General features: G+C 56.0%; 1 protein-coding gene across 3 annotated transcripts in view; it reads left to right on the top strand.

The window, feature by feature from the left end:
* TPO (thyroid peroxidase) overlaps positions 1 to 21,990 on the top strand; it is a 32,146-nt gene extending 10,156 nt beyond the window's left edge. The window contains exons 4-14 of one of the 3 annotated variants that reach the window (XM_030844515.2): positions 1,287 to 1,419; positions 5,139 to 5,268; positions 6,726 to 6,932; positions 8,023 to 8,538; positions 12,502 to 12,754; positions 13,295 to 13,465; positions 14,769 to 15,006; positions 15,520 to 15,728; positions 16,316 to 16,486; positions 20,962 to 21,093; positions 21,887 to 21,990. In XM_030844515.2, the coding sequence (XP_030700375.2) occupies positions 1,287 to 1,419; positions 5,139 to 5,268; positions 6,726 to 6,932; positions 8,023 to 8,538; positions 12,502 to 12,754; positions 13,295 to 13,465; positions 14,769 to 15,006; positions 15,520 to 15,728; positions 16,316 to 16,486; positions 20,962 to 21,093; positions 21,887 to 21,990 (2,264 nt within the window). The remainder of the gene's footprint in view (positions 1 to 1,286; positions 1,420 to 5,138; positions 5,269 to 6,725; positions 6,933 to 8,022; positions 8,539 to 12,501; positions 12,755 to 13,294; positions 13,466 to 14,768; positions 15,007 to 15,519; positions 15,729 to 16,315; positions 16,487 to 20,961; positions 21,094 to 21,886) is intronic. The other 2 variants (XM_030844517.2, XM_030844516.2) reach the window with 2 other exon arrangements.
* The last annotated feature ends 5,165 nt before the right edge of the window (positions 21,991 to 27,155 follow it).

Below are 27,155 nucleotides of genomic sequence, written 5' to 3'. Positions count from 1 at the left end.
TCTTTTTTTTTAAATAAATTTATTTATTTATTTATGGCTGCATTGGGTCTTCGTTGCTGGGCAAAGGCTTCCTCTAGTTACGGCGAGCGGGGACTACTCTTTGGTGTGGTGCGCGGGCTTCTCATTGTGGTGGCTTCTCTTGTTGCAGAGCACGGGCTTTAGGCACAAGGGCTCAGTAGTTGTGGCACACGGACTCAGTAGTTGTGGCACACGGGCTCAGTAGTTGTGGCGCACGGGCTCAGTAGTTGTGGCAAATGGGCTCAGTTGCTCCGTGGCATGTGGGATCTTCCCGGACCAGGCCTCAAACCCATGTCCCCTGCATTGGCAGGTAAATTCTTAACCACTGCACCACCAGGGAAGTCCCATTGTGGTTCTTTTCATGGACTTTGTCTGTTAGACTCTCGCATGTGCTTGAGCGTTTCCTGATACAAAGCCTCACCTTGTTAAGGAATGTGTATTTCTCTATCGACTAAATAAAAATTGTAGTCTAAGCTTCATTTAACTGTCCACGTACAGTCATTCCATAGAGGTTGTTCAGTGAACATTAATTAAGCTAGTTTTGTTTCTCTCTAATTTGAAAACGTGATGCGTGTCTTCCAGTGTTTTTCTATCTTGATTTCATCGGGATCTGGCCAGTTTTATGGCATTATCTTTGAAGATTTACACAAACCATCTTGGAGAGTAACCAGTGATTCCCTCTACCAACAGACAAGAAAGTGGTCCTTGCTTTGATTTGTCAAATAAACAGCAACAAAAATGGCAAAAAATAAGAGACTGTTTCCTGGGGCCCTAACCTAGAAAAATTTATGAGAAGGAACCAAACATCAACATGAAGGTGAAAAGAAGGGTTTTGTAGATGGACACGTGGATACTGTTAGGAAACTTGACTGAGGTAGGGTTTGCGGGGAGGATAAAGGCCAGGATCCGCCGTCTTCTGAGGTCAGGACGTGGGCCCCCAGCCTCGGCCGAGCAGCACGGCAGACGCTGGAGATTCCACGAGCGAGGCTGCGGACGCCTCCGAGAAGTGCTGACCTCTGGGGTCAGAGCTCTCAGAATTGCTCTTCTGAAAGATTGCAAAGCAAAAATAAATTTTAAACCCCACATTCCTAGCAACGAGGACACTTGAGGGGGTTAAATGAGAGAGGATTGATTTCAAGGAGAAGGAAGGGCTTCCTGCAAAGAATGAGGAGGTTTCTGTGGGAATCCCGATCACATTAGAACGTTTACCCCGTCAGGTAGGTTTGTTATTACAATCGAGGGCTGAAGCTTTGGTGTTTGTTCCTTAGATGTTTTATCAGAAGATCTACTGAAAACGATTGCAAACCTGTCCGGATGCCAGCCCTACATGCTTGCCCCCAGATGTCCAAACACCTGCCTGGCAAACAAGTACAGGCTCATCACGGGCGCCTGCAACAACAGGTAATTCCTCAGTGCCCTCGCTCTCACCTGTAAGTTGTATTGGAACATGACAGGCGTCATCAGGGCAGAGTCCCCATAGATTGTTTGAGGTTTCATTGAAGAAAGTGGACAATATTGACTCCATTATATTAAGAAGTGGTCAAGCCTCTTCCTTACGCCCATGTTTCCAATACTTCTGTGTGTATCTTTAATAAGACACAGATTTTAAAGTCTGCAGCTCCCTGGCAACCAGGTACCACTTTTACCAGCGATGGTAATCATAAACTTCAGGTGTCCCTGAGGTCATCCCAACTTTCTTCCATTTCTTTTTCTGTGTATTTGCTGCCCACTCTCAGCCACGGACTCAGGCCGTCTCATACTCTGATCGCTCTTTCCAGAAGGTCAGTCCGTTCTGGCAACCCCCAAACATTCCAGGTGACCCCAACCACCTCTGGGCCCCCGGCACCCCCAGGGCCCCATGTGCCGTGTTCTGGGGAAACTGTACTTGCAGGTGGATGTGGGGTCATGGACGGCAGGACCAGGGTCAGGGGTCTCCTCTGCCCATGGCGCCCCTCCCGGCTCCGCTCTCTGCTGTCACCCCACCGCCCGCTGAGGAGGGGGCAGCCAACGCCCCCTGCTGACGGGCTCTGGGGGACGCACCTTCCAGGGAACTGTGGGTGGAGGCCGAGTCCCTTTCTTTCCTTCCGTGATGACGACTGAATCTTGTGTCACAGTATTTACAGCAACTAGATCCAAAGGACCAGCAGGGACTTCATACTTTTTTTCTGCCCCAAACATAGCATACCTGCTCAGAAAACTCAAGTGATACCACCCTGAAGCCTCGCTAACTGTTTTATAAATGAGGCACAAGGGCCGCTGAGTATCGGCCCCAAGGTGGCCGATTCTCTCTGCAGGCTCAGACTTGCTAGTTCAAAACCTGCCCACTCCAACCTCAAATGTTCACGCATCCACTTGTTATAAAAATAGCCCCCAGAGCAGATTTTCAGCTGCCTGGTGTCTGAGAGACAGCAGCTGGTGTTTCAAACAAATCCCAGTGACGTGGAGCCGCGGGGGGAGCAGACACCTGGCTCCCTTGTGAAACTCTCCTCCAGAGACGTGTCACCTGCTTGTCGTCAGCCTTGCGACCATTTCCAATGTGGTCGTCAACCCAGATCTACTAAAGGAAGCACGTGCTGGTGAAAGCTGACCTCTGGGGCCGCCGCGGTTATTCTGCTCCGGCCTAGCAGCATCGGAGAGCGATGCCGGAAGCCTGGAGGGGGCCCCGCCTGGTGGCTGCGAGGTCCCCACATGGTGCCCCTGGGTCCTGCCGAGCAGGCTGGGCTCTGACCCGACCAGAGGGTGAGACGGTCACAGAAACCATGTGATGTCCCGGGAGCTGCTGAAACATGACTGTCAATCAGAAAAAAACCACAAACAAACAAACAAACAAACCCAGTCCCCTGAGCAGTTAAATCAGCATTCTCATTATTCTCAATTGAGTGAAAGAGCTTCACTTTATGGAACTTCAATAAAGACAGGCCAACTGAAACAGATCAGAACTCCGTGTTAAAGCTGACTTACTGCAGCTGATTAAATGCATTACTGTCCCATATGGTTTTGCAAATTAAGCCCCTTTGGTTGCGCTGGGGACCAACGGAGTATTAAAACTAGAATGATCCCCACTTACTGTCCCTTCAGACGTGCAAAAGTACCCATCACCACCTACTGCTGCTCATCGTTCCTGAGTGGCCCCTGGACACAGCGGCAGGGCTGGGAGTGAGCCACAGAGTCCCTCTTCTCCAGCGTCAGGGACCCCGGGGTGTCCCTGCCTGAACTGTGGGCTCTCGCCTCAAACAAGAGCTTAGACGGTTCTCGGCAGCCCGTGGTTCCTTTGCTTCTGGACAGAGCATCCAAACCAGCCCCATTTATACAAGAATGGTGGGTGGACGTGGTGTCTCCAATGGTACAAAATAATTTAGTGTCAAAACAAAGCAACTAATTCTTCACTATTTACATTTACAAATACTTTAAAAGTTTTAAAAATCCTGTAGCTTGCCATGATTCTTGTAGACTTCACTCCCTAAATGTTGTGTCTACACATCAGATGCGGGGAAGAGTATTAGAAAGCCTAGATCCCAATCTTTTCCAATTCAAATGCTTTTGCCACGTGACCTCAAAGAACCCAGCAAAGTTGTCTCCTGTCCACCTGCAAACTCCAGCCTCACTCCTTTCTTTCTGGAAGATTCTGCAACCACCAGACAAACACCCCCATGGCTATTATTGCCATAGGGATGTGTTGATAAAGGCCGAGGGGCCTTGGACACCACAACAATTTTGTACCCAAATAATCCATTTTTTAAAAACAGAACAAATTTTTATCTAACACAAAATTCCCCTTTTTTTCTTTTGTCTTTGAACTAACATTTCCATTCTAATTTGTCTGATGGTTTTCTTCTAAATGTAGGTTATTTTATGATTAAAGTATTTTATTTTCTCCTTTTACATAGTCCTTTACTTTTATGTATTCTCTCTAGGCTTTTTATTCTTGTATTTTCTAAATGTTACATCGTCACATACTTATTTTATACATTTACATAGTGATCACATACGTATATATTTACTACTCACATGTGATTTTCACAAGGACTAGTTACCAATCATTTGTCTCTCATTTCCTCATTGCTGGAAACATTTCTGGGACACACTGGTTCCTATTGGTACTGGTCCCTTTGACTTAGAGGCACCTGCATGACTCAAAAGTCATGCTCAAAAGTAGTCTGGAGGACTTCCCTGATGGCGCAGTGGTTGGGAGTCCGCCTGCCGATGCAGGGGATGTGGGTTCGTGCCCCGGTCCAGGAAGATCCCACATGCCGCGGAGCGGCTGGGCCCCTGAGCCATGGCCGCTGAGCCTGCGCGTCCGGAGCCTGCGCTCCGCAACGGGAGAGGCCACTGTGAGTAGTCTGTAATCAGAATGTCGTTAGACACAACTTTGCCTCATCAGATGCACTTTATATTTTCGTCAAAATATAAAGAATGAAACTGCAGATCAGTCTGTTTATGGAAAACATTCCCATTTACCTTAATTGGCCGAGTCCATGCTCACTGTCAAATCCCTGAACCAAGTGAGACTTGTTGATACTTTCTCTCAGAAAAAGCTTGACTTATTTTTGATTCAAACAAATGTATTAATACAACCATCTCACTTCTGAATTTAGGACATTTCAGCAAGTTCCAAAGATTCCACTTTCTAGCAGAAACTTTGTCCTAAAGGTAAATACAGGTGACAGGAAAGGGCATCCTGCCCAGGTGGTTGTAGGAGTTTTGACGGGAGCATGTTCAGCACGGTAGGGTTTCAGGTGTGACTCTGTCTGGAGCCCCAGGGAGGTGCCCATGGTGAGCTCCCGAGTGAGATGCAGCCTTCAGAGGAAAAGCAGGGAATCTGGGCAGCAAAGGTGGGAGACACACGGATGGGCAGGACGCCCCAGGTTCAGGTGCTGAGGAGGGAGGGCACGTGCATGCGGGCTTTGGGAGTCAGCTCCCTCGAGACCACCTGCGCCCTCACAGCCCGGGAAGCATCTCAGCACCACGGGGGCACGTGGTCCCCACTGGACAGAAGGCTTCACCCTCTACAATCACCCCAGGGGCGCCGGCTCCACTGTGTCCCTGGGGACAGTTCACTGCATCGGCCCTGCTGCTTCGTCCCTCCTTGACTCAAACACGGAGCCCCGCTGTCTCCACAGAGACCACCCTAGGTGGGGAGCCGCCAACACAGCCCTGGCCAGGTGGCTGCCCCCCGCCTACGAAGACGGCATCAGCGAACCCAGAGGCTGGAACCCACACTTCCTGTACAACGGGTTCCCCCTGCCCCCGGTGAGTGCCGCTGGTTTCCCAGAACGGAGCGAACCTCCCCTCACCTTGGAGGGAGCCAGGCTTTGATGAGACCTCGCTCAGTCGGGCCGGCCCCTGGGCGGGCGCTTATATGATGGGCCTCCCGGCCCCTGTGGGGTGGAGAAGGGCTCCTCCCCTTACGGCTCGGACACTTGGCCCTGACAGATGAGAGCCACTCAGCCAGCGAGTGGAGCAACACAGCGTTAACCTTCATCCAGCTTTACGCTCTTTACAAATAGGTACAAGACTAGACACGTTCAAAGACGCTTATAATTGGTTAATTCACTCATTTAAGTGGCAAAGATGATAACCGCTACCTACTCCCAGAGGCAAATCCTGTGCCAACCAAACTCATACCTGATCTACTGAGCACCTGGGTCCAAAAATGCATCATTTGTCCCCAATTCGACTGCTTGCTTCAGTGAATAAACCAGGGGGCAGCCACCCACATTCCTCAGCTTATCCCCCCTCCCGGAGCCAGCAAGGCTGCGTCTCTCTGCGCCTCTTCCCTGAAGTTACATCTCTCCTGAGTCAAGGAAGGTCTCAGAGTCTAAGGACCCATGTGGTTAGACCTGACCCCCTGGGAATCCAGGCTCACCCCCATCTCGAGGTCCTTAAAGTGACCACGTCTGCCAAGTCCCCTTTGCCATGTGATGTATTCACAGGCTCCAGGGATGGGGGAATGGACATCTGCAGGGGCCATCACCCTGCCTACCAGTCCCCCTCTGACCCCAGAAGTCATATCCATTCCACACGCAAACTGCATGTACCCCCATCCCAAGGCCCCCCAAAGTCTCAGCCCGCCACAGCATCAACTCAAAATCCCAAACCTGATCTAAATCTCACCATTTTCAGACCCCCAAATCTCATCCTTTGAATAATCTGAATCAGGGATGGGGAAGCTCTGGGTGTGACCCCTCGGGGGGCAAAACTCCCCTCTTTTGGGGCCTATGAAACCAGAAAGCAAGCCTGCCCCCCAAATGCAATGGTGGGACGGGCACGTCCTGGTTCAGAAACAAAAAAGTGGAAAGGAGAAAGTCACCGATCCCAAGCAATTCTGACTCAGGCCAGGCAAAGGCCACCAGGCCTCAAGGCCTGGGAACAAGCCTCGGGCTCAGGGCTCTGCCCCTCTAGGCCCAGCATTAAATGGCACTAATCGCTAGATGACTCAGTGTAACCCCCACGACAGTCCCCAGAGGTCAGCATTTTTATGTTTATTTACAAGTGAGGAAACTACGACTCGGCCCTAAATCACCACCCGTGCACGTCGGGGAGGAGAGCCGGGGGGCCCCCAGGGACCCCAGCCTGCCCCAGGAGCGCCAGCGTCCTGTGAATGAGCGTGGAGCCCTGAGCCCCCGGCCTAACCGCACCCCAGGGGTCTGCTTCCCCCGGCCCCGCAGGACGGCCTCCCACACGTGACAGCTGGTCTGTCCGCTCAGGTCCGGGAGGTGAGCAGGCAGGTCATCCACGTTTCCAACGAGGCTGTGACGGAGGACGCCCAGTACTCTGACCTCCTGATGGCGTGGGGACAGTACACTGACCACGACCTGGCCTTCACGCCACAGAGCGCCAGCCACGCTGCCTTCGGGGGCGGGGCCGACTGCCAGCGGACCTGTGAGAACCGAAGCCCGTGTTTTCCCATACAGGTAGAATTTTTAAACTTCCTCATTTTTACTATGAAACTAAGAGATGCTGTCTTCAGAGCTCAGACACAAGTCACTTCCGGTCCTGTCCCCAGGGGGCAACAGCCATTATGAGTTTCCTGTGTTTCCTGCCAGACGTTGTCTGCACATATATGTGTATAAGATTACGTGTGTGTGTGCTTATACCTTACAGTTTTTGTGTCCTACTGTGCACACGTCCTGAACCTGGTCTGGGTCACTTGGCAATAGTTCTTACACTTCTGTCTCATTAAAAGGACAGAGGCTGGGTTTCATGACCCTCCCTATCCCACCGCGTTTGCGTTTTGACCTGTTTAACCCGATTTCCTTACTGATGAGCACTGGAGTCGCCTCCAGTTTTGCTGCTGTTCCGCTGCCACAAACAGCGAAGCAGAGAACGCGCTCTGACCTGAATCTCGGCCGCACGTGCGTGCCTAACAGACAAGCCACTGGGGATACAACCGCTAGATTCAGAGCAGGCGCCGTGAACTTCCGACAGAGATTTTGCAGAACTGTTGTCTGTTAATATTGCTCTGGTTTTCCCTCCGACCTGCAACGTAAGAGACATACAGGCAGGGTTTTTAATTACTTTTCCTAAGAAAATATCTCCGAGGCTGGCAAGGGGCATTTTCCACCTAGGAGCAGAGACTGCTTGGGGCTGGGGTCTTCACTCACGTTTGTTCCAGAAACCTTGGCGGAGCAGCCAGGATTCCGCATGTGGCGCCCTGAGCTAGGAAGGCCGGACAGGCCGGAGGAGGGGCTTCCTGGTGGGCCAAGGAGACCCAGCAGGCGGGGTACCCCTGGCGTCCGCAGAGGTGGCCCCCAGGCGAGGCAGAACACACCAAAAGGAAGACCTGGGGGGCCGGGGGAAGTGGGCGCCACCACACGGCCGCATGAGTCAGAGCAAAGGCAATTCCGACCAGTCTAATCGCCGAGACCCCGGAAGGAGAAGGGCTGCCCGCGAAAGAGCGGACGGGACCCTGGGGCGCTGGAGGGAGGTGGGCGCCCCGGGGCGCCTAGCGTCTCCGAGGAGGGGGCCCAGGACCCCAGCTGACCCGCCGTGCCCTTCCCGCAGCTCCAGGCCAACGCCTCGCCGGCCGCGGGCGTCACCTGTCTGCCCTTTTACCGCTCGTCACCCACCTGCGGCTCCGGGACCCAAGGCGCCTTCTTCGGCAACGTGTCCTGGGCGAACCCGCGCCAGCAGATGAACGGGCTGACCTCGTTCCTGGACGCGTCCACTGTGTACGGCAGCTCCCCGGCCTCCGAGCAGCGGCTGCGGAACTGGACCAGCGCCGAGGGGCTGCTGCTCGTCAACGCGCGCTACCGGGACGCCGGCCGCGCCTTCCTGCCCTTCGCGCCGCCGCCCGCGCCCCCGGCCTGCGCGTCCCGGCCCGGCGCCCCCGGGGCCCGCGCGCCCTGCTTCCTGGCCGGGGACGGCCGCGCCAGCGAGGTCCCCGCCCTGGCGGCCCTGCACACGCTGTGGCTGCGCGAGCACAACCGCCTGGCCGCCGCGCTCAAGGCCCTCAATGCGCACTGGAGCGCGGACACGGCCTACCAGGAGGCGCGCAAGGTGGTGGGCGCCCTGCACCAGGTGCGTGCAGGGGCCTCACGGGCGCCCCGCGAGGGTGGGTGCGGGGGTCTGGTGGGCCCCCCGCCTGGGCGCTCAGAGCCTTGTGGGTGGACGCCCTGCGTCGAGATTAACCTCGCTCCCGTCTGAAGCCCTGGGTCCCTGGCGGTCCCGTGGGAGCTGCTCGTCTGCTCAGGGGCTGGCGGCGATTATCCCACCAGGAGGCTGACCGCAGTAGTAACAGGCAGGGCTCCTCCGGCCTCCCCCGGATATCCAGACCGTTCTAAGCGCTCTGAGGGTTCTAACTCATGTAGTCCTCATGGCGACCCTTTCAGATGGGTGTCCACCAGTGATTTTGGTATTTTGATATTTTGGAGAGAATGAAAAGAAACACAGTCTGTATGAGATCTGCAAATTAGCACGTTAAAGTAAGGATTTATTATGATATTTTTCATCTTGACTCAGAGGATACTGGGTGGAGTGTCAAGTTGGCCAATTATAATGGAGCGAAGTTGGAAAAATTCCTTACGTCCATCAAATAACCTTACTAAGTCCGCTGGTCTCACAGGGCTGTTATGAAGGTGGAGTGCCTTGTTTTAAACCAGTGGTTACTAGTCATGCGTCTCTGATCTGGGCGCTACAGCAGGCCCTTGAGAGCATCCCTGTATCCCCTCAGTGACCCTGTAAGTCCTGTTTTACAAAGGAGGAAGTTGGGTCTTGTCCGAGTTCTCACGGGGACCACATGACGGGATGGGCCATCCCCAGGCACTGCCGGTCCCTTGCCCACCTTTGGTCCACTGTGGCCCAGCCACCCAGGAGTTAGAGCAGAGACTACAGAGCCCTGCTGTGCCTGGCGCCCCCCCATAGATGTTGGTGGGTTGGGGGACTTGGACGTGGTCCAGGAGAGGCTGGGCAGCAGCTGGGGGCTTGTGATTCCTCTGCTGAGGAAGGACGTCAGTGTTTTAATACCAGGGTGCTTTGGGTGAGCCCCGGCCCTGGATGAGTGGGCTTGTGGAGTGTGTGTGTGTGTGTGTGTGTGTGTGCACGCGTGTTTGCATGCCCGGCCCTGGATGAGTGGGCTTGTGGAGAGAGAGTGTGTGTGTGTGTGTGTGTATGTGTGTGTGTGTGTGTGTGTGTCTGTGCACGCGTGTTTGCACGGCACGGTACGTAGACAGGTAGACTCTAAACCGGGCATCTGATACACAAATAGTCTGCCTGCTGCCCGGATGAACACTGCAGCTTGGTGTAAACGAGCTGACAGATGTGAACACACAGGAGATAAAATAAAGAAGGAAAGGCACAGGAACCTGTGAAGGGGGATTTGAGTGCAGCGTGGCCAGGAGTCTTGTGATGGCTTTCAGTGACAATCAAGGACCTCATCCGTCAGCCCTCACCGGACCCCCTTGAACAGAGTGGCCTGGCCAGTCAGGAAGCGTTAGGATGATGTCCCCACTTCCGAGCCGTCCGTCCCCCTCAGCAGGCTCACTGGTGAAATAAGTCCCGGGATCATGCCTCTTTCTGGCTTGCCGTCACCACCCCAGCTATGCTTTGTTTTGGTTCCCTCTGTGCCGCTCCCCTGAATGTAAGCTCCAGGGAGACAGAGATTCCCTATTGTTTAATGGCTTCCGGGCACCTGGACCCAGCCTGACTCTAAGAGGTGCTTCACAATGTGAATTCAGGAGCGAAGACCAGATCCCAGGGACAATCCCGGGAGTCCTGCCCTGCTGTCTCCCCGAGAGCCAGGATTTCCCTTAAACTTTCTTTAAACGCACAAGAGCCCAGTCGGCGCCGGGGCCTGAGCTGAGTGGCTGGATCTCAGATCCACGTGGACCCTCCCGGAGAAAAGGCTCCGTGACCACTGTGTGCCCCTGCAGCGGGGAAGGCGGGGTGGTTATCTGGGTGCATGCGGCCCTAGACTCGTACGTTAGAGGTGCTTGCATTCGAGAATTCTGAGAACCCCTGCTGGCCTGGAAATAGCGTCGTGTGTCTCCTGTGCTTCTCGAATAGTGAGATAATAAGTACGGCCGCGGCCCTGAGAAGCGGCAGGGAGGGGCAGGGAGGAGTGCTTCGCTGGACCGTGACTGTCCCAGCGCACGCGGCGGGTGAGGAACCGCCACGAGGGTTTCAGCATCGTCCTGGCAATTCCAAAGGAGGGTTAGAGCCCCGCCGACCAGAGTGAAGCAGTGCTGCAGCCCTCGCCCTGGGGAGAGATCCAGGCTTTTTGGCAAAATCGCCTCCAGTTACATTTCAGATCAGATCGCGAGAGACTGGTGATGGGGGCTGTGCTCCAAGGTCGAGCAGGGACGATGTGTGGGGTGGACTGCAGGGAGCCCTCCGCTCTCTGAAGCAGCTGCTTCGGGGGCGAGGGGAGCCTTGCCAGCCTGTGACGGCAGGCTCTGCGTCCTCCGGGATCACAAGTGGAGCCTGAGTTAGGGAGCGGGGAGGCGCCACCACTAAACAGTTTCCACTTGAGCGTGAAGCTGTCTCGCGTCCCTGGCGGAGAAGAGAGAGGATCTCCCGTCTGCTGGGGGCAGAAGGAATCAGAGCCGAGCACTGGTGAGAGTGGAAGTCGCTGCTGTGTCCCCTCGCGGGGTGGGGAGAAGGCACGGCTGCAGCCCCGACCGGTGGTGGGAAAAGCTGCAGCATCTGAGGTGGTGGCGGCTTCTGTGTGATCACGTCCTAACTCTTCCCGAATGCCAGTCGGGCACGTGCCAGGCCCCCGCTCCAGTCAGTCCGGGTCTCGGCGGGGACGGCACGCAGCGGTGCGAGGGGCTCCGTGGGCCCTTCACCTGGAGGCCGCAGCCTCCGCTGGCCTGGGAAGTCCGGCTTGTGCACTTAGAAGACACACTCCGTCGTTTGGAAGGGATGGCCCACAAGGACGCAGAGGCTCTGTTGTCACCTTCATGTTGTTTCTGAGAATGGTACACGTTCCCTTCCTACACTCATAAGCTGAAATGTAAGACCTTTCCCTCTAGGATAGAATCTTTCCTACTGGTTTATATTCCTCATTTAGATGTGGCTTATGGGCCCAAATATTCTCTTAAATACCAGACAATTCAGAAGGGAAAAAAGGAATAACACAGGGATCTCGGCCCCTGCTTACATTTTAATGCGTGGAAGCCATTCCGACCGTGTATGAGCTTTAGGTTGTGTATCATGTCCTTTAAACCTGGGGACAGGTGGTTATCCGTGCATGGATGTATACACCATATACAATATATGCATCTTCTCCGTATAATGTCTCTATATGATACCATATGTCTGCTACGTATAAAGCCATACAGTATCTAATATATCCATGTGCTCTATAGAACGTCTATAGATAATACCATGTGTCTAATACATATAAACCCATGTATATTTTTTATTCTCACAAAAACTCAAAGGAAGAGGTTTCTCCAGCAGAGGAAACAGGTTCAGAGAGGTCAGCCTCCCAGAGTCACGTAGCTGAGAAGGGGGGATATGGGGTTGCAGCTCACCTTGGTCCAAATCTTCAGCCTCTGATGCCCAGACCCAGCGAAGGGACTAGATTCTGAGTTTTGCTTTAGGTCCTGGTGTTAACGGGGGGCTCGTGGGTGAAGTGGGAGTGAAGGGGGCTGATTGCTGGACAGAAACCTTGTCATGTTTCTGAACGAGTGCAGGGGGCAGCAGCCTCCTTGGTTCGTCTTCACGCACTGAGGGTCCCCCTCACTTTCCGTGGCCTGGCCTGGCCTGGAGGGTGTCTGGGGGTATCTCTGACGTGCCCTGTACAGCCCCGTAGAAGCCGAGAGCTCAGGACTTTCTTTGGAACAGGGGGTGTTCCTGCACCTGCTCCCCTGCTGCCCTGTGCCCCCAGGTGACAAGACCCCCAGTGACAGCTCTGGAGGTGCAGCTGCCCCAGGCCTGTGCGGGAAGAAGCCCCCCAACCCGGCATCGCTCTGACTGTGAGCCCGCATCCAGCCAGGGGCTCCGCTGCCCCGGCCCCCACCCACTCTCCTTTCTCCGCAGATCATCACCCTGCGGGATTACGTCCCCAAAATCCTGGGCCCTGAGGCCTTCGGGCAGCACGTGGGCCCCTACAGGGGATACGACCCCGCCGTGGACCCTACGGTGTCCAACGTGTTCTCCACGGCCGCCTTCCGCTTTGGACACGCCACAGTGCACCCGCTGGTGCGGCGGCTGGACGCCCGCTTCCAGGAGCGCCTGGGGCTCCTGCCGCTGCGGGATGCCTTCTTCCGGCCCTGGCGGCTCCTTGAGGAAGGTGCGCATCCCTGGGCCACGCTTGGGAGGGGGAGCCGGGTGTGCGGTCACCTGCCCGCTGGCCGGAGGTGCTCGGGTCAGCAGCGGGCGTGGAGAATATAAATGCATCCACAGAGGTCTGAAAAGTGATCCTGTTCATCAGACGCTTTCGCTGGGGTTTCTGAGTCTCCAGAACTCCCAGGGACGGCCCCGGGGTCCCTCAGCCAGGCTGGGGCTTGTTCACTGGTCTAGGCTGTAGACCCAGCAAACACCTCCTTCAACTGTGACGTTTCTGCTGCTGAAAAACAAGCACAAAACCTCCGCCCCTGAGGCTCCATCCTGGTTTCCTTCAGACACACATCACAGTCCGGCCCGTTGGGGCTCTGACGGGGCGAATCCACCACGAGGCAGCACCCTAAGGGCCCAGGAAACTTGGGAAGCCCTGGAGGTGAATTCCTGAGATTATGGGAGGCTTTTGTTCAGAACCAGCATAGTTTACGATCTGTTCTGTTTCCCCGAGACTCACCTGAGAAAGCGCGTCCCTCCTCTGTGCTGTTTCCAGGTGGTGTGGACCCCATCATGAGGGGCCTGCTGGCGACACCAGCCAAGCTGCAGGTGCAAGACCAGCTGATGAACGAGGAGCTGACAGAGAGGCTCTTTGTGCTGTCGGACTCGGGGACCCTGGACCTGGCATCCATCAACCTGCAGAGGGGCCGGGACCACGGCCTGCCAGGTGGGCCCTCCCGGTTCCTTTCCTGCGGGAGCTGCCGGATGAGCTGCCGTTCTAACGTATCTCGGACCTACTGCCAACGTCTGAGAAACGGCTTTGAAAGCCTCTGTACCCTCGCGTTCTAACTGGAAATAAGGGATCCTCTCCTCTAGCTCTGTTTAGTCAGAGCGCCAGCCCCCACCCCCAGATTTCTGTGTCCCGCTGCCTCAGCGCCCTGCGGGGAGCTGGCCCGGGCGCGATGCGTTTCCTTGTGTCCACGCGGCCCTTCCGTCGGGGGTCTGCTGTGTCTGAGGCCCCGGGCATAAAACGAGACCCAGTCTTGCCAAAAGGACCGCGGGCGGCAGAGCACATAACCAGAGAGGAAATGACGGGGAGCCTTGGCGAGCTTCTGGTCAGACCCAGATGGCGCGTAAGGCGAGGGCTCACGCGCCATGAGGAGGGTTGGAGGTCTGGAGGAGGCGGGCCCCGAGAGCAGTGGGACGCGGAGGGGGAGGATGGGGGACCAGCGGTCCAGCAAGCCGGAGACCAGGAGGGAGCTGCAGCCCAGAGTCACACAGACGTGGTCCTTTCCATGGCTCTGCCTGTGTGTGTGTGTGTGTGTGTGGTCTGTATGTGCGTGTCTGTATGTCTGTGTGTCTGTACGTCTGTGTGTCTGTTCGTGTGTGTGTCTGTGCGTGTGTCTGTATGTCTGTGCATCCGTATGTTTGTGTGTCTGTGTGTGTGGCTGTGCATGTGTGTGTCTGTGTGCCTGTGTGTGCCTGTGTCTGTGCATGTGTGTGGCTGTGCATGTGTGTGCCTGTGTGTGTGCCTGTGTGTGTCTGTGTGCCTGTGTGTGTGTGTGTGTGTGTGGATGTGCGTGTGTGTGCCTGTGTGTGTGCGTGTGTGGCTGTGCGTGTGTGGCTGTGCGTGTGTGTGCCTGTGCGTATGTGTGCCTGTGTGGAAGGAGGGGTGCTGGCGCCTGTGCTCCGGCCGCTCCCGTGGGAACGTGGATACGGCAGGTGAGCGCTGGCCTCACTGCTCAGCAGAGACGAGAAGTGGGTAAAAGTGTGACGCACTCGGGTGTGTAGGGTTCAGCCTGGTCCCCACGCATGCTGCCTGGCTGGTTTGTGAGCAAACTCTCCACAAGGCCCTGCCGCCCGTGCTGGAATATTCCGACAGGGAGGTCTGCAGGCCGTGGGGCGGCAAGGTGGATTTGAGGCGGGGACCCTGTGGCCAGAGCCCCAGGTCTCGATGGCCCACAGCTGGCGGGGCGGGTGGGGAACGTCCGGATCCCGAGTAGGGCGGCCTCGGCCCTCTCCCCGCACAGGTTACAATGAGTGGCGGGAATTCTGCGGCTTGTCCAGGCTGGAGACCCGGGCCGACCTGAGAGCCGCCACCAGCCACGGGAGCGTGGCCGACAAGATCCTGGACCTGTACGGGCACCCGGCTAACGTGGACGTGTGGCTCGGGGGCTTAGCCGAGAGAGTCCTCCCCGGGGCGCGGACCGGCCCGCTGTTTGCCTGCATCATCGGAAAGCAAATGAGGAACCTGAGGGACGGGGACCGGTAGGTGCCCGGGATAGGCGGGGACGCAGGGGCTGTTCGGTGCTAACAGCGTTCCCGCGCTGGAAGCGGGGCTTTATGTGGTGAGAGGAGCGCGCTGTGGCCTTCGGGTCAGCAGCTGTGGGCTTTGCCAGCGATGCAGCCTCTTGGGAGGAAAGTGAGACAGTTTCCCAGAAGCTGAATTCCCCTGGCGACGGGCCAGAGGAGAGCCTGCAGGGCAGGGGCCTCAGGGCACGTCCTGCAGGGCAGGCGCAGAGCCCTCCTGAAGGCGGGGTTCTGTCCTCGTCACTCCTGTCGTAGAGGCAGCTCTGCACCCAGGGAAAATCAGTGCAGCTGAGCAGGTTAACTGGGTCCCTAAATGGAAAGAACGGTCCTCCCGGCGCCGTCCGGGCCGCTCTCCTTCCCTGGCCGCGCCCGGCCTCCGGTGCCGCATGGCGTGGGCACAGAGGGTGGGCAGGAGTGGTCGGCGTGGCAGGGACTGGGCTCTCACGTGTCCTCACGTCTGTCCTCCTGGAGGTTCTGGTGGGAGAACCAGGCGGTGTTCACGGAAGCCCAGAGGCAGGAGCTGGGCCGGCACTCTCTGTCCCGCGTCATCTGCGACAACACCGGCCTCTCCCGCGTGCCACGCGATGCCTTCCGGGTCGGGACGTGGCCCCAGGAGTTCGAGTCGTGCGACAGCATCCCGGGGATGAACCTGGGCGCGTGGAGGGAGGCCCCGCCTCCAGGTAGCCGCGAACCGGCAGCGTCTCTCCTACAGGGTCAAGGACAGGGTCTCCCGGGGGTCACAGCTTCTGAGAGAAGCTGCTTCAAATCCTCTCGGGGGAAGGAAAGAGCCTCCCGCCCTGCTGGGTCCCGGGCGCGACCTCCTCGGCGGGGAAGGCGCAGGTCTGAGGCGAAGCCCCCCTCGGCCCCTCCTGGGGACCACACTGGCCTGCACCTGCCAGCAGAGCAACTGTGTCTCGGGTCCCAGCCTCGGGAGGGTTGGCCGACGGTGAGCTCCCCTGGGGTCAGAAGAGGAGAGGGGCTGAGATCCAGCCTGCCTTGTGCAGCGAGGACCGTGGCCACCCTCAATTAAAGCGGTCTCGTCGTGGTGGGTGGGGAAGCCTGGTCACAGCCGATACATGGGGAAGGGTTAGAGGCGTGACTTTGCCGCAGGGGGTCAGTGCTGAGAGGGGCCCGTGCTGTGTCCCACCTGGAGGGAAGGAGATTGCTGATGTGAGCCCCTTGGGAGGCCAATCGGGGGATGCAGCCCCAGAGGAGGGCGAAGAAAGGGGTCCGGCACTGACTGTATGTACCTGTCAACCTGGCCCAGAGGATGCCTGTGGCTTCCCGGACAAAGTGGAGGACGGGGACTTCCTGCTGTGTGAGGAGTCCGGAAGGCGTGTGCTGGTGTTTTCCTGTCGCCATGGATTCCAGCTCCACGGGCCGGAGCAAGTTGCCTGCACCCGCCGAGGATGGGATTCCCGGCCTCCGGTCTGTAAAGGTCAGTCGTTAACAGGTGTCTTTTCGTGGCTTGACCCTGGAGTCTGCATTTTTCAAATACAAATTAAGAATAAATGTCCTTGAAAAATAAATAACTTTAAAAATTGTGAATCACTATACTGCACACCTGTAACTTATATAATACCATACAGCAACTATCCTTCAATTTAAAGAAAAACTGGAAGGAAACCCCAAATGAAAACATACATAAATGTCATTCAACCAGAGGTGTCTCCGAGTATAATCATCTTCCAGGGACTCTCTGTGTGGACATAAAGTATCCCCTCCCCAGTGGCCCATGTTCCTAAGTCGATGTCTTTCTAGAAAATGAAGCACCCAGACGGTCGCCTCACGACACGCCCGCGGGGTGACCCGGGAAGGACAGGGGGAGGAAGAGGCTAGAGCTTCAGGGAGGCCTGTAGGAAGGAGCTCACAGAGCCAGTGCTCCAATGAAACACGAGTGTTTCCACAGGAGGCGTCAGTAGAGCAGGCCCCCCACCTGTGGTGGCCCGTTCCCAGGGAGACCTCACCCTCCTCCCTGCTCTGGGCCCCAGTCTGCCTACACCTGGGAGGACCCGGAACCGGGACCAGGCAAGCAGAAGCAGGAAGCCTCCCTCGTCCCCTGGGAGAAGCTCCCTCACGTTTCCCTCTAAGCTGCACGAGGAAGACCCTAGAGGAGCAGGAGACGGACTCATGCAAGAATCGGGCTGGTTTACGAGAAATGAAAACAAGGCCCAACTTGTTCAGTTGTACAGTTTCGATTTGGGAAGATGAAACAATTCCAGAGATGGAGGGCGGTCATAGCTGACGACCACGTGATCGTACTTAATGCGACCAAAAGGCACACTGACAAATAATTAAGATGGTACATTTCATGTTATGTATGTTTTACCACAGTAACAAAGTTTTCACTTCAATTCTGGGGACTCCAAAATGGGTCCTGGAAAGTTACAGAGGCCACACCCGCCTCTAGACTCGGAAGAGTACAGGAAAAGCCCAGGAGAGGCGGAGCCCCAGGACCCTCAGGACTCAGCCCGAGCCACCAGGTTCAGGAAGGTCCCGGCCGCTCCCTCCAGGTGAGGGGGAAGGACAAGGAGGCAAAGAAGGAGGGGCTCCAGGGCGACGTCCAGGCCACCACTTGGAGGAGGGCGGAAGACACAGGGAGCTCATCGGGAAAGTGAGGGTTTGAGGGAATCTACGGCCAAAACCAGCACCTGGGCCGGAGAGCCCTGGTTAGACGGTAGGGCAGCCTTCACACACCCAGGTCTGCACCAGGAGGACGTGGGCTGTAGCCAAGCGGGCACCTCCCACGTCTCCTTGGGGTTTGGGCGTGAACGATGGTGGACTTGAAGCAGAGGGGGCCGGGCCAGGCCGCACAGAGGGTCACGTTCCAGGAGCCTCCCGTGACAGGAGCCCGACCGTCCTGGACCGCGGTGGCGTCCGGACGCGCCTCTTCTGTCCGTCAACCGCCTCTTCTTTTGCTGCCGATTCTTATGTTCTGTAGACGGTCCCACAGGAGCAAAAGTAGGACAAATCTAAAAGCTTTTAGTGCTGTTTCCACTTAGCGCTGGTGCAGAATTAAAACATCCCTGTTACCCAGGGCTGTGGTCCTGGTGTCGGCAGGGCAAGGACACGAGCCCGGGGCAGGCGGTGGGGGTGGGTGAGAGCCCCGCGTGCTCCAGGTGTAAACGTCACATGTGTACCTTCCGTCTTTACTGAAAAAACCCCTGGACCTTTTATGCTGCATCATGCTGGCTACTTGTTTTAGCTATTTATGACCCCGAAGCTCTATTCCTAGGGGTCTACAAGGTACAAATAATAAAGGAGAAAAGCTTAGAACCAGAGAGTAAAGGAGGGTCAGTGCCACGGGCTCACCCGCTGCCCCTGGTTACGCTCCGACGCCCAGCTCAGACTCTCCCCGAGGGAGGCCTTCTGCGCCCTAGCGATGGTCCAAACGATGCCAGCATCGCTCTTCTACTCCCAACGTCCTCCCACCTCCCAGTCAGCTCCCCCACCTCCTGTCTTTTTCTAACGTAATTTTTCATACTAACAGCTAACCGCGTCCTGAAAGCACGTGCAAGGCACGTGTCAGCACATCACTAAGTAAACGGCGAGTTACAGAGCTGTGTGGGCAGTGAGGACCCACTTTCCAACAAGCAGGGGGTCCTATTTATTTCGACATTGATAAGCGTCCCATGGAGACAGGAGCTCCTTAAGCTCGGTCACATGGGCACAGCGAGATAGGACCAGGGAGGAGGGTACTGACTCTGTTTATAGAACCCTGTGTTTTTGTCTGGACACATCGATAATTAGGGCAGAATATCTTTAACATAAGTATATGACAGGAAGCAGGACGAGGGCTCGCTCCTTTACACAGATACTTTTCGCCTCATCTATGCCTCTACTAGAAGTTTCTAAGCCAAGAATTGCGAGAAAAAAATGACTCTGGATGTAGCAGGGAGGGAATTTCACTTCCGCTGTGAACAGATGAGACAGAAGGGCTGCAGCCCGTCCTCAGCGCAATCGCTTACCTGCACGTCCATGGCTGCAGAAAGGGCAGCAACAGCGTTTAACTGAACATCTAATCCACAAACTCTAAGGAGACTCGTTCTCTCTTCTCTGTTCAAATCCTGCTTAGCCCCCAAAATCATCACATTAAAAAAAAAATTAGCAAATGAGTGTAATGAGTCTCTTTCGAGGGCTTTGAAGTCGTGAATCCAAAAGGATAAAAAGCAATGTGTCCGTGGCTTTTCGCTCCTGTTATTGCCGAGAGGTTCTGTAATAAATGAGGACAAATAAACGTTTCTGCACCTACAGGGAGCGTGAGGCTTGCTGTCGGCACACATGTGCCTAGGGAAGTGGAACAGCGTGCAGATGTTTGTAGCTGGGCCCGGGGGTGCGGTCTTCAGCTGTCCCGGTAGGAGCAGCCATGGCCATGGTGCAGACTGACGTGGGGATCTGGGGGCACACAGGCTTGAGACGGCCCTCACCACCCGTGTGGGGCTGCCACACATTCTGGGTGGACTCCCCGGACCAGGAGACCAGACCCTACAGTCCCCGCTCTGGCTTCTGATGGGAAGAACCTGACCCTGGAGTGAAAGGGGTTGAATTCTGTCCCCCCAAAAGGTATGTTGAAGCCCTAAACCTCAGGACCTCAGATGTGGCCTTATTAGGAGTAGGGTCTTTGCAGGTGCAGTCCAATTCCAATGAGGCCATCAGGGTGGGCCCTGGTCCAGGAGGACTGGTGTCCCTCTAGGAGGAGGACAGGCATGGAGGGAAGACGGCCCCGTGAGGACGGAGGATGGGAGAGAGGCAGCCAGGCGGAGGAAGCCGAGACGGCCAGCAGCCCCGGGAGCTGGGAGAGGCCGGGAGCGATGCTTCCCTCCGAGTGTGCTCAGGGCCGCGTCTGCACTTCAGGCCTCCAGAGCCAGGAAAGAAGGAACCTGCCTTGTTTTATGCACCCTCTCTGCAGTCCAGTGTCCAGGATGGAGTGAGGGGCTCAGCCAGTGGCAGACGCTGAGCCCAGGTTCACTTCATTCCCTCAGAACAAGGGCCACCTACGAGGACACACGCGTGTGGCGTTTGCCGATGTGATGTGGCTGCACAGCATGTATTCAGGACATGTTTCTTCTTTTGACATTCTGCTGCTTCCTTCCTGAAATTGGCCAGAAAAGATAGCATGTTATTTGGAAACAGGAACCTGGGGTCCGGTCGTGGTTATGGGTTCCGACAGAAGGAGACCGCGGGGGCCGCACACGCTCCTTGTCTGGGGGGACTCACCACACCCACCTGCTCTGTGGTCCTGGGTGTCAGGTCCCAGCTCCCGGCGGCACGGCCGGTGTTCTCCCAGCGGTGGGTGGAGGCCCAGGCCCAGAGCCGGCTGTGTGGCTGGAAGCTGTCCGCTCGGGGTGGGCGGACTCGCTCCCACCGGCCCTCACCCGCCTCCTTCCCACCCACTCTCGAGTCCCGCCCTGGGGTGGAGTCCTCCGCAGTGTGGAAAGCACCAGCGGCCTCCAGGGGGTCCACGTGCCCGCGTCTGAGCGAGGTTGCTGGCCTGTGTGGCCTGAACCTCCGGGGACCTGCCTCACCCTCGGGCCCTTGCAGCACCTGGCAGAATTTGAACGAACAGAACTGAGTCTGGATCGGCACTGGCACCAGAGGGATTGCGGGCCTGAGGCCGCCACTAGGGACGGGCCAGGAGAAGCAGTCAGGCCAGCGGGGCAGAGAGTGGCCATGGGCTGGGCTGTCTCCTGAGCGGCCGAAGGGCCGCTGTGAGCAGAAGTGGGGCGGGAGGGAAATGCCCGCGGGACATCAGGGGACGTTCTCTTTTCAAAGGTGCGGGGATCCAGGGGAGACGCGGCCCCGACATGGGGTGATGTCCCTCTGCCTCCTGGACAGGGGACAGAGCTGGGGAGGGACCAGCCTCGTGGGGAAGGGAAGCAGGAGGCTGTCCCTGACCTCTCGTCGTGTGTGCAGACATCAACGAGTGTGAAGACGTGATGGAACCCCCGTGCCACGCGTCTGCCCGGTGCAAGAACACCAAGGGCGGCTTCCAGTGCGAGTGCACCGACCCCTACGTGCTCGGCGAGGACGGCAGGACCTGCGTGGGTGAGACCACGGCCCTCGGGCATCCAGGCTGGGAGGGGGTGTCGACATACAGGCAGGGATGACCGAAGGGTCACCCTCCGGCCATGTGTGTCCGCGCTGCCACAGCCTCTGATGTTGGGTGAGAACAGGGAGCCAGCCGGTTTGTACCTGAAGCTAGATTGTGTCTGAGACGCAGGACCGCTGTGAAACCCTGGGCGGGGCGGGCTGGCTCCAGACCCTCAGCTAGTTTCACCCCCCCGTGAATTATCTCCGGGAGGGAAGCACGAAGTTTGATCCCCATGTGCAGAACAGAGAGGGTAAGTGACTTGCTCAGGGTCACACAGCCACTCAGCTGCAAATCTAGGAATCATAACTTGGCTTCCAGCTCCTGTAAGAAAAATTATAAGAAAAGAATACTAAGAAATCTATTTCATAAGCAGTCATAAGAAAAATTATGCACTGGGACCTGTTACAATGGCAAGACATTTTATTAAAGCTCCTGCAGTAGGAAAAGGAGAGCTCAGTACAGAGCAGAGCTCACCTCCAAGCACAGCAAAGACAGCAGGGGAGGGACGCCCACGGGGCAGAGCAGGGAGGTCCGTGGAGCTCAACTCCAAGCACAGCAAAGACAGCAGGGGAGGGACGCCCACGGGGCAGAGCGAGGAGGTCCGTGGAAGGAAAATTACCCGGAGGAACTTGGTTTCCAGGGTCAGGGATGCTCGGGCGGCTGGGGGTGGGGCTGGGGTTTGGGAGGGTGCACTGGCCGCTGCCCTCAGCTGGGCAGGCTCACCGGCTGGCTCTGTCCTTGCTCCAGACTCCGGGAGGCTCCCGCGGGCGTCCATGGTCTCCATCGTGCTGGGCGCCGTGCTCGTCTGTGGCCTGGCAGGCCTCACCTGGATGGTGGTTTGCAGGTGGTAAGTCCCCGCGTTTCAGCAGCTTCCGCTCCTATGGGCCCGGCTGGAGATGCTGCTTCTTTATTTTTCTGGAACCAGTAGAGAGCACCGGCGTCCAAACCCACCTGTCTCCAGGGCTACTTTGTTCAGTGTTAGCCTTTCTGGCTCTTTCATTCTGCTCCAGATAATGAAGGTGGGGTGACTGTTCGTACACATTAGAGGGTATTGAACACCTGTGGGTGGAGATTCGGGGATATTGGATTCTTGGTCACATTAAATGATTATATTGAAAGTCTCTTTCGTTAGGAGTAAAGGTTCTTACAAAGGTTTCTCAGAGAAAAAAGGTCATCCCTGGATAAAAACCTTACTCTTCATTTCTCTCCCCTCCCTCAAGAGCAAACTCTGGGGAAATTAGGAAAGTGAAAGGTGAACTTTTATGTTAAAAACGGCACAGCCGTTGAGGCCTTTGGTGGCCGGATCTGCATGTTTCTGGGGGTGAGAGCCGAGCCAGGGCTTCCTTTGCGGGACTTCACTCCGTCCCCACCCTTCGCGGCTGCTTCTCATCTGCCAGGTCTTAGGAATCAGACCCGGCGCCGCTCGGTGTTCAAATGTGAGACCACGTGGAAGCCACTGTGGGCCAGCAGCAGACCCCGGCCCCGTCCTCTCTGGCCTCTGAGCTGGGTGACCTTCCGGACACCCTCGGGCCGCTTCCCCTCCGCCCAGCTGCAGAATCCCCGGTTCTGTGACTCAGGCGCAGCGCCGGCCCCGCACCCATCCTCGCGTCACCCTGACCCTCTGCTCCCGGGTGGCCTTTGGTTCACGCCCCATCTTCCTGGTGAGCTCAACGCTTCACACCCCCTGTCGTTTCTAGAGACTCCTTGGCACGTTCAGAACCCCCAGCTGCTGGACCCCAAAGGGAACTTCCCCCATGGAGTTGCTCATCTTACAGGAATGGGTTTCTAATACCCAGAACCCTGGACCTCAGCAATCAGGTCTCAGGACTGACATCACGCCTGTGGTCAATAATTGAGTCTCATCAATAACTGAGGGTCACGGCCTTTCCGTTTATTCCGAGGACCTGGAAGGGGGACCTCTGCGTCTGTGACCCCCGGTCCTACCCTGCCCCCTGCCAAGATGCAGTAGTAAATCCAGGTCCGTTTCTTTCCCACTCCAGGATGCTCTCTGCCACCCAGACTTCAGATGACACAGGGCTGTGATCTCCAGGTGAATGACATTTAGGTGACACACTTGCTAATGGACTCACAGCTTCTAACTGCGCTAATATCTTTCATAGTTCAGATGCCACGGAGAAATTATTTCTCCAAATCACAAGCTTGTAGAACAGCCACAAGTCACGTGTCAGATACACTGAGTAAATTTAGTCGCTGTCTTAGTCTTCCTTTCCACGGCGAGTACTCATTATGGGCTGACGGTGTCCCCAAAACTCATGTGTTCAAGTCCTAACCTCTAGTATCTTGGAATGTGACCTTATCTGGAAACAGGGTCATTGCAGATGAAATTGGTTAAGATGAGATCGTGCTGGAGCAGGTGGGTCCTAACCCTACAGGACTGGTGTCCTTATAAAAGGGAAGTTGGGACACAGATGCACGGGGAAAGGCCAGCGAGCATGGAGACAGACCTGCGTGACGCACCTAGAGCCAAGGCTCACCCAGGCTCGTCAGCGGAGCAGCAGGAGGGAGCAGGAGACCTCACAGCCTCAGAGGAGCCAGCCCTGCCCACACCTGGGTCTCACGTCTAGAGCCCCAGCTGTGAGAGAGCAGATGCTTACTGTTCACACCCTCCAGCCCCAGCACCCCCCAGACACCGAGACACCTGCCTGAGGTGGCCTGGGGCTGAGGACTGTGCTCCTGGCTGCCCATCGGGCCTCCTCTGGTCCTCAGGGTCGACTTTGGCTTGGGGCGATTCATCCTCAGGACTGTTATTTTGACTAATCACTGATTTTTTTACACCTGCCTTGTCCTCAAGACCCCGCTGCTCCCCTGCACTGGGAGAAGGTGACTTACAGTGACTGCAAATGGCGTCTGGAGTTTTAGATGAGGGTGGTGTCAGAAAATATCCCCCATGTTTTCAGAATCACTTGGCCTTAAAAGCTTAGATATTATCGATAATTAAAACCCTTAGGTAGGGCTTCCCTGGTGGCGCAGTGGTTGAGAGTCCGCCTGTCGATGCAGGGGACACGGGTTCGTGCCCCGGTCCGGGAGGATCCCACGTGCCGCGGAACGGCTGGGCCCGTGAGCCATGGCCACTGAGCCTGCGCGTCCGGAGCCTGTGCTCTGCAATGGGAGAGGCCACAGCAGTGAGAGGCCCGCGTACCGCAAAAAAAAAACAACAAAAAAACCCTTAGGTAACCATGAAATCAATTAAGCAATAAAAATGAGATGGGCCGTAGGTGAACACCCCCAAACTAGCTGGGTTCTATAATCATATCTACTAAATGCTCCCATTGTGAAAAGCTGATATTACCATAGCTTAGTATTCGGATACAATTTTGTATTTGTAGACATCGCTATTAAACATCAGTCACCTTATTATTATGGAAAAGTTACGCCTCTAGCCCACACACGCAAGAAAAATAGCTGTTTTCTTTCAGATTGACAGCCACAGATTAAATGCACACCTGTCTGAGGAAGTTTGGGAGGGGAGCATGTACCACCCTTGATTGTAGACTCTGGAGCCTGGAAAGTGCGCCCCGACACCACTCTGGTTGCAAAGTACCACTTACCTGAATGACTTGTGAACCCTGCGGAAGAGGGGAGGCCGATGGCAGGGAGGGGGAGGGGCGGGCCTTCTTTATGGGGCCACACGGGGGCCTGTCTGCACGAGCCCCTGAGTCACCACAGCTCCCTGCAAACGCTGCGTCCTCAGAGCCTGGTGGAAGGAGCCTAAACCTACAGGCCACCTGGGTGTCTGCACGCTGCTGCCCCGAGGATTCCAAACCTGATCATTCCAGCCACGAGGATGCCAGTGGGAGACTGCCGGGAGAGACGGAGGCAAACAGAGAGACACAGAGACAGAGAGACAGAGAGAGACAGAGACAAATAGAGAGACAGAAACACAGAGACAGGCAGAGAGACAGACATACAGAGAGAGACAAAGACACAGAGAGAGACTGACAGAGACACAGAGAGACAGAGAGAGATAGAGAGACATACACAGAGAGACAGAGACAGAGAGAGGCCGAATGGTGGACACGTGTCAGGTGCTCCATGGGCCTTGACCTTCATTCCGTGCTGATTCTCACCCCCCCCCATACCCCCCCGTACTATTCTGGGTCTAAGCCTATATATTTTGGAGCAACAACTATTAACATAAATATTTCAATCACAAATATACCAACATTGACGTGTTTTCACTGAAAGACTGACCCAGAGTTAACCCCATTAAACCAACTCCTCAGGCAGCTTTCTTTACGCAATTCAAATACACCCCAGTTTGACGTTGTTTGTCTCACTGAAATTATATCCACCAAGACAAATCCTCTTCTGTGCAACTTCTACACTAAAAACTTGATTCACGGCCCACATCCATTTCGCTCGTTGGTCTCCAGCCCAGGAGAGCTTCCTCTGCACAGTTACTTCTGCGGGTCTGAACTGCTCGGGTCAACCCTTTCGGTCTAAATTTCATCCAGACTGTGTTTACCTATCGGTTATTAGTCAGTGGAGACTGTGAGGTGTACATGTCGGTTCCTGCGATGGGCTCTTGTCTTATCGGCCGTCCCAAGTGTAGGCTTTGGCCGTCAATTTCAGCATCTGAGGTGAGAGTCTTCAGTTTCTCCTTGTTTACGTTCCATTACCCTGCGCCTTTGGTAGATGGCAGCTGCATTCTGCACTGTTTATTTCTACCGAAGTATGATTGCAACCTGGGGAAAGAGGGTGAGTTGGCATTATTTCCCACTTATCCCTGAGAGGTGATGGTCCCCCAGGCGGTGTGGCCTCTCCTCTGCCCGAGGCCAACCTTCCGTCCACACCGCGGGTCTGTGCGTGTCCTCCTGCACCTCCCCTTCTCCCCTTCTCTTGATGTCCTCCCGCACCTCCCCTTTTCTTGATGACGGGATGACCTGCTTGGGACAGACCCACGGGGAGGTCTGCTTTACCTGCTCTACCGCCCGGAGCCCAGAGCTGGCGAAACTATACATATATTTTTCACTGCCGTAAGAGTGGCTGCAGGTCAGACGGCTGAACCTGGAACGCAGAGTCCTGTTGCTTTTGTTGCTGTTAATTTTTTTTGCTATCTTTCAGTTTCTCTTTAAGGAAAACATAGAGTTACGCCTCTTGCATGGAGGGGCTGAGGGGAGGCAGTTTCAGCACAACTATCCCGTCCCGCCGTCCAGAGCGGGTCCAGGCGCGTGACTCGGGGTCCCGTGCCCTGTGGGGTGCCGTCTCAGTCCCCTGTGCTCCTTCCCTGCTGTGCCCTCACAGGACTCCGGTTCCCGAGGCCGGGCTCCCGACATGAGACCTGGTTTCTTCAACTCTCAGTCTCTTTACCGCTACCGCCCCCTCCCTCAGAGCCCCTGCAGAGGTGAAGGTCGATGGCCTGCACCACGTTAGCTGTCCTTATATCCTGGGACACGTTTTTAAAAGTCCCCCATATCTCAGTATTAGATTGTGTCTTAGAAACAGTCAGATCGAAGCCACTTTCACGCTGTGACCTTCGCTGTCATCTCCGTCGTTTACTCCTGGGGAGGTGAGGAATTCTATGAGGCAGAGTCTCAGCAAGTACCCCAGCAGGGGGTAAGCATCTGCCTCCAGCTGTTCCATGGAATTCTCAGTTTTGTTTCTAAACCGAGGTGTTTTCTTGAATCTGCAGCATTTCTTTGTCTTTGCGGGAGTGAGCTGGTGACCCTCTGAGGTCACATGGCTTGGGGCTCCCTCTGTTTCTTGTAAGCGATGACAGCAGTGTGTGTCCACAGGACACATGCCGACCCTGAATCCTCGCTGCCGATCCTGGAGGGAGAGGGAGAAGGAACTTCCCAGCTGGGACACGGGAAACCCCAGGACGTGAGCTCTCCACAGCACCACCCTCCTGCTGGGGACTCAGAGCAGGTGGGTCCACACCTGGCCTTCCTGGGGTTTGCAGTGCCAGACGTTCCCCTTAAGACTCCGGAAGTCCCTGGGGATGCCGGGCTGCTGGCGCTCAGCGGGGGTGCCTCCTGCATTTCTATTTGGCGCT

The sequence above is a fragment of the Globicephala melas genome, chromosome 12 (assembly GCF_963455315.2).
Source record: "Globicephala melas chromosome 12, mGloMel1.2, whole genome shotgun sequence".
NCBI lineage: Eukaryota > Metazoa > Chordata > Mammalia > Artiodactyla > Delphinidae > Globicephala > Globicephala melas.
Note: the sequence above shows the minus strand (reverse complement) of the source record. Positions and strands in the feature narration are given on the sequence as shown.